The 6,437-nt window shown below is 35.2% G+C and overlaps 1 protein-coding gene across 1 annotated transcript; it reads right to left on the bottom strand.

Annotated features, from left to right (window-relative positions):
• Window positions 1-2,206: 2,206 nt before the first annotated feature.
• LOC110678150 (amyloid protein-binding protein 2-like) lies at window positions 2,207-3,547 on the bottom strand. The gene has a single exon (XM_021850771.1). It carries the CDS (start codon window positions 3,545-3,547, stop codon window positions 2,207-2,209), a length of 1,341 nt encoding a protein of 446 aa, XP_021706463.1.
• Between the last annotated feature and the right edge of the window lie 2,890 nt (window positions 3,548-6,437).

Consider the following 6,437-nt stretch of genomic DNA (forward strand, 5'->3'; position numbering starts at 1 on the left):
GCGTAGCCAGAAATTGTTTCTAGGAGTATAAGGGGTCTTGAGAAGAAAACAAAAATTTCTACCGGCATACGAAAAAAAAAACCTTTTCAAACCCTCTCTTCCTTACCTACGTCCAAAACTGCTAAACTATTCATACTGTATATTGCTGTACTAAATTATCTCAAATTAAATTGAAAACCAATCATATAAAAAACATACCTCGGATAATCGAGTCTAAAAATCCGAATAATCAAATCGCAGATAATCGAGTTCGACTGTATTGCACAAAAAATCTTCTAGAGATTCCCTTCTCCTGGAAAATCTCTGCAGGGATTTTTGCAAAGATGTCTAAAGATTTTCTCCAGGTTACATTACGACAATTTCTTCACGAATTATTCAAGATATTTCACCAGAAATTTATCAGGTAACCCTCTCAAGATTTCTCTAGAAATCATTCCTAAGATTTCCTCGAAGAATCGCTCCATGATTTTTTTCCGGATATTCCTCCAGAAATTCATCTAGAGAGTATAGAAAAAAAACTTCATGCATTCTGTTAGGAATTTCTCGAGTGTTTCTTTCAGGAATTCTTCCAAATATTTAGGTCCATGAGAATCGCTACATGTATTATTCTAAGGATTCAGGTTATTCTGAGCAACATGACCGATTAATTGAGCGTAATTTATTTATAAAGCCAGTAGCGTAACCAATTGAAAAAATATGACATCAAACAGCATAGCTGAATAAGTTTTGGCAAATTGAACCCGGAAGCTAATACAAACCGCTTCGAACTTCTAAGGCAACATGTTGTGACACAAAACTTCAACAGATGTGGATTGAATGCCATATTGAATAAAATTTCAATTTTCACAAATACAAAACAAATGCGTCCAAAATTAAGTAGGGGAAGTGGTGGTAAAATGAACAGGGGTGGTAAAATGAACACCTTAAGGAAATCATCTTGTTTCTGATAGAAAAAAGAGGAATTTGTAAAGTTCTTTCGCACAATATCAAAAATAGGGATGTAATCTAAAGCAGCGACATGGATTCAAACTGAAATAGATAAATTTTCACATATTTTCACCGCTATCAAAAAGCTATGCAAATGTTCATTTTACCTGCACTGTGTGGGTAAAATGAACAGCTGTGTGTGGTAAAATGAACACCATGCAAAAAACGTGAGCAAAACAAATATTTCCAAAAAATTTCATTGCCCCACCGAAAATACATTCATTGAAGATGGTAACCCATTCAAAAAGAATTCTAAAGGTATCAGATTTGACATCATATCATAAGTGAGGTGAATATCACTGAAAAACCTCAAGTCTTCCGAGCTAAAAGTTACGTCAGTTCTAATTTTCAAAGGTGATTTTCTAAAATCTTAGTTTTCGTTGATATTTTTACTTAAATTGACCAACGTATCAACTCGAACACTTAGATTTATGCTCTGAATCGTCCGTGTGTGATAGAATATCATCTAAATTTGTTTTTTCTCGGTAAAAGTCACGGTGTTCATTTGACCACCCCTGTTCATTTTACTACCACTTCCCCTACTTAATTTTGGACGCATTTGTTTTGTATTTGTGAAAATTGAAATTTTATTCAAAAATAAGAACTTTTTAAATTCAAATTATATCTGACGTCATGTGTAAGTTGTATTCAAATCGATCCAGTAATAATTTACATCTAGCCTGCCAAAATTAATATTTTGTGTGGAAAATCAAAAGTTGAAAATGTACTGTTCAATACTACATATATAGTCAACATACTTAATTAGCTGTAAGAAGAAATATTTGAACGAAAAGGTTTCCCATTTTGACTTGTAATGTTCACCAATCTGCGTAAGTACAAGCAAATGTAATTATTTTTTAGCGATTATTGAACAAACAGTAGACGAGCGATCAATTAAAAGAAGAGCAAAGAATGAAATAAAACTCATTTTTATTTTCATTGAAGACACAATTTATTGGCTTAGGAAAAAATCATATTGCAATCATATTGAAATGCGTCGCAAATCAATCGATTCAATGCAGGATAAGAGATTAAATACTAATGTTAAGTTGATGAGAGTATAATAAAATGAAAACTAAAATAAGATGATTAATTCATGATCATTTTTTTATATATTGATCTTAATTTATAATATATTTATTTTCGAAAATAAGTATTCTTTATAAAAGTGCACAAAATTCAGGCATTAATAGAAATGTTAACATTTATAAACTGCAAATTAATCGCCATGTAGTTCCAGGCATCTCTGCTTGATTTCATCAACAGTAAACATCTCGCAATCCCCAATTCTAGCTGCTCTGTTCTCCTCGACAGCAGCCAGAACATTATCGCGTCCCTTCATTATCATGGCCCGAATGTTGATGAAATGGTCGATAACCTTCTGTCGCTCTGGCATTATTTGCTTCGCCAGTGTAATCGCATTCTGGATGTGTTCATACGCCATATCAAAACGTCCTGTTGTTTGCGATCGACGATAGAATCCATATGCCAAGTAGCTTTGGATCATTGATACGTGGGGTGTGTAATTGCCGTACAGTTTGGTGATAATGACCAGAAGTTCCAGTAGAATGGGAATGGCCGCTGAGATCGCGTTGGTCTTCAGCAAGCAAACTCCACAGGTGTACAATGTGTCCGCATATCGCCGATGTAAGTGTCCGTATGTTGTCCGGGCTCGATGAATTGCTTGATTGATGATGAAGCTCCCAGCTTCGTATTGTTCTGAGACGAAGAGATAGAGTGCTTCCAGTTGAAGGATTTCTATGACGAATTCGATTGGGGTTGATTCCGTCATGAGCTCCATGGCTTTCTTGGTCCAACGATGACTTTCATCGACGCGTTTCGCTTTGAAGTTATGGTTTGCCATTTCCAGATAAACTTGAAGCTGTATTTCACTGTCTGTAATTCCTTTGGCCATCGTCAGCAAGATGTTGCTAGTCTTGTCCGCCTTTTCTCTTAGAAGTGCGCTTCCTTCCGCCCTTAATATTTTCTGCACGCATGTTACTTCCAACGCTACTCTGTGTTCGCTTTCCTTCAATTGTGAAATCATCCGGGAGGCAACGCCGAGTACTTCTGCGCTTTGTAGAGACCATCCAGCTTCGTGCAAATAATTTCCGAGTTTGAACGACTCCATAATTTTGTCGAACACTTGAGATGAATTTTCCAATACCTGATTTTCGATCATTGATTTGCACCAGTTCTTCGCTAGATCAGGAAGCACGGGCTTACCTATCAAACTTGCCTTGCGTAAGCAATTCTCAAGTGCTAGCCTATCAGCCTTATAATCGGTGAACATTCTCATGAACAAAACTGGATCCGAAAGCTCTCGGTGAAGGATTTTCCTCAGCGATGTATAACAGCTCATTTCTCCCAATACGCTGATTAACGCAACAGCCGGTAGGTGATACAGTTCGGGGATGCGCATTTCGAGTTTACCTTTACGATTCAGCTCTTTGACGAACACCTTGACACTTAGTTGGTACAGACTTGAGGCCGTTTTTGGTCCAGCAATGATTCCACTGTAGCGGGCCTTGTTGATAACGTTGAAAATGTCTGGAAGCATTTTTGTTGATGGAGTTTATACAAATTTACACAAACTTACCCAAATGTGTTTAGCACGAATATCTGGTTTGTATCTGATGAGTGAACCGAACTTGACCAGCGTTTTAACTAGACAGCGGGTATGAAGGTCATTCCATACCCAACGTGGTTTGGTTGACATATGCGGGTAGACAAAGGTCATCACGTGCTAAGCTCATTGCCAATGTTAAGAATCAGAGTTGCAGCGTGAATATTCTTACCTACCCAACAGGATAAATTTGGGAAGGCGTGTCCACTGTAATCTAGCTAAAGAGTACAATGCACACACTTTGGTTTGTTTTATGGGCGACCGCAACCTGTGTCGTCTGCAATTATTGGTGTTTGTTTTTCTATGCTACCTGATCTTGTTTGTTTTTCGTATTTCTTTGATGTTTTGGTCTTAGTTTGAAGCACAGAGGTTGCATATTACAAAAGTTTAGCACTTTTGATGCGTCTGGTGAAGGTTAGAAGCGTGTGTGACGTAAACAATTAATTTCACCTCGAAATTTTCGATCGAGTTTAGGGCAAAGTTCACATTATGGATTTCTTTAGCGAGAGATTTTAGAATTTTGTCCCAAATAAATGATTGCATAATGAAACTAAGACACTAAACAGTGTCAAAATGTAGAGACATTTTTTCTCGGTGGATTGAAAATGCTCACACGGTAATTCAATTGTCAAACACTTTTCCTTTTTGATGGCAACCTTTTAAAATTGAGATGTTGACAGACGTTCAACGAAATCACAAGGCTAATATCTTCGAAATGTTCGACCTTCAAAATTTAAATCTCATTTAATGATTGTCAGCTACATGTTGAGAAATGTAAATACAAATGCAAATTTATTAACACATCAATGATTTTTGTATGATGAACTAAATATCAGTGGATTTTTAAAATACAGCTGTGGTATAAGATAAATTACAAACAACTTTTTCTAATGTACTGTGCATCGAACAAATGTGTAAGATAATGTGGCATTGTAACATTAACAAATGTTTTACTTATGAAATCTATACTTTTTGGGATGAGTGAGTCACCCTTTTGGTAACAGAAAAGGATTGGATAAAAACTTATAAAAATGCAACAGAATCATAATAGCAAACTAGTATAGGGCAATGACAGTTCTTTTTTCCTTAGAGATGGGGACTCTTTGACCTTTATGTGCACAAAGAGATTTTTTGGAGTATCGTATATCAACATGGTTTTGTATTTTAAGTACCGTAAAATGGGGTAACTTTGATAGTTTTTTCGAAGAAATTTTGAATATTTATGCATGTTGTTTCAAAAAATTATAATTTATATTTTTAAGACAAGTACTGGCAGCCTAACTATCAATTGCAGTTGACAGATTGCCAAAAGATTTATTCAAAATGGATGTATAATTTTTCATATTATCGAAAGTCGGTTTTCTGTTTTGGGGTTACTTTGATAATGGAGTACAAATCGAACTGAATGAATTACGAAACATTTATAGGGCGTTGCATACCTCTAGGCATTAACGTTATATGGAAATTTCTAAATTAGATTATATAAATGGCCCCTGTTTGTAAAAATGGTTTTCGCTAAGAGATTTGAGACCGAATTCATGTTCTACTACAACTAGGCTGTCAAGAATAAGTGACGAACTTCATCAAATAGTGATCGTAGAACAGATTGTTTGTAAGCGTTTCAAAAATGCTAAAATCTCACAAATTTTTTATATTTGCATATATATCCTCAAATGCTCAAATGTACTTGATTCCAACGAAAATAGCTTTGACATGAAGTGTCATACTAATACTCTTTACTTTTGCATTCGTGTTCCTTAACTGATTAACAGAAACTTTGTTATTTCGTTTAGTTTGTTGTGGGTCTCGAACTATCAAAGTTACCCCGTTTAACGGTACTCTTTTTCAAATAAATTCTAAAGTATTTCAATTGCCTTTGCACTCCAGATCTTGCTTACAATCGCTTCACGATATTCTAATTCGTTATTTCAAATAAATACCTTCAACATTATTTCGATATCAATGTGGTTGCAACATTACGATTTGTGAAATCTAAAAGAAAGCGAAACATCTAGTTTTACCGTTCTTAAGTGCTGATTTAGTGTATTGTTAGGAGCGCCATAACTATCATATATCATTAATACCATCATTGTAAAAAGTCTTTAACGCCAAATAATGAAATTGAAAATAGAAATTTAAGTGTTCAGACAATGTTTTAGATATCACCGAATTGACAAGCAGATGTTTCAGTATGTGATGATTGTTGTTTGAGATGAGAATAATTATCTTATTTAAACATTAAAGCAATTTAGGGGCCCAAAAGCAAAGTGTCATATTTTAGTCGGTTTTGAGTGGATAATACTTAAAAATTCTACCATTGCCAAGCTTTCTAACGGTATTTTTAGTCCAACACAAATTAAACTTTTATTTGTGAAGTATCGACTGCACAGTTTAGTTTTTATTTTCTGGCAACGCAGAAATAAAACAAGGTGCTTACTTGCCCGAAACGTTGGGCAAATAAGTATCTCGTTTTATCTGAATAAAGACTGCGTTGCCGGAAAATTAAGACAAAATATAACAAAAATCGTAGAAGATTGAATTATGATTTGTTTTCCACACATTTTACATTAAGTTAAAAATTGTTCAAAAAAACTGAAATGTCGGTTTTCCCAATATTAGGGGAACGTGGTTCAGTTCGGAGTTAGTAAAAGTTTTTTGGCCATATCTTTTCAGTACAATAAACGGCATGAAAAAAATGTTTCCATGGAAGTCTGGTTCAGTCGAGAGTTTTGTGAGATCTCCTACCAGGACATGACTAGACATGTTTGAACAAAATTCTTCAGAAGGTCCACATTGAACCAACCCTGTTCTATGTCGGACCCCC

The sequence above is a fragment of the Aedes aegypti genome, chromosome 3 (assembly GCF_002204515.2).
Source record: "Aedes aegypti strain LVP_AGWG chromosome 3, AaegL5.0 Primary Assembly, whole genome shotgun sequence".
NCBI lineage: Eukaryota > Metazoa > Arthropoda > Insecta > Diptera > Culicidae > Aedes > Aedes aegypti.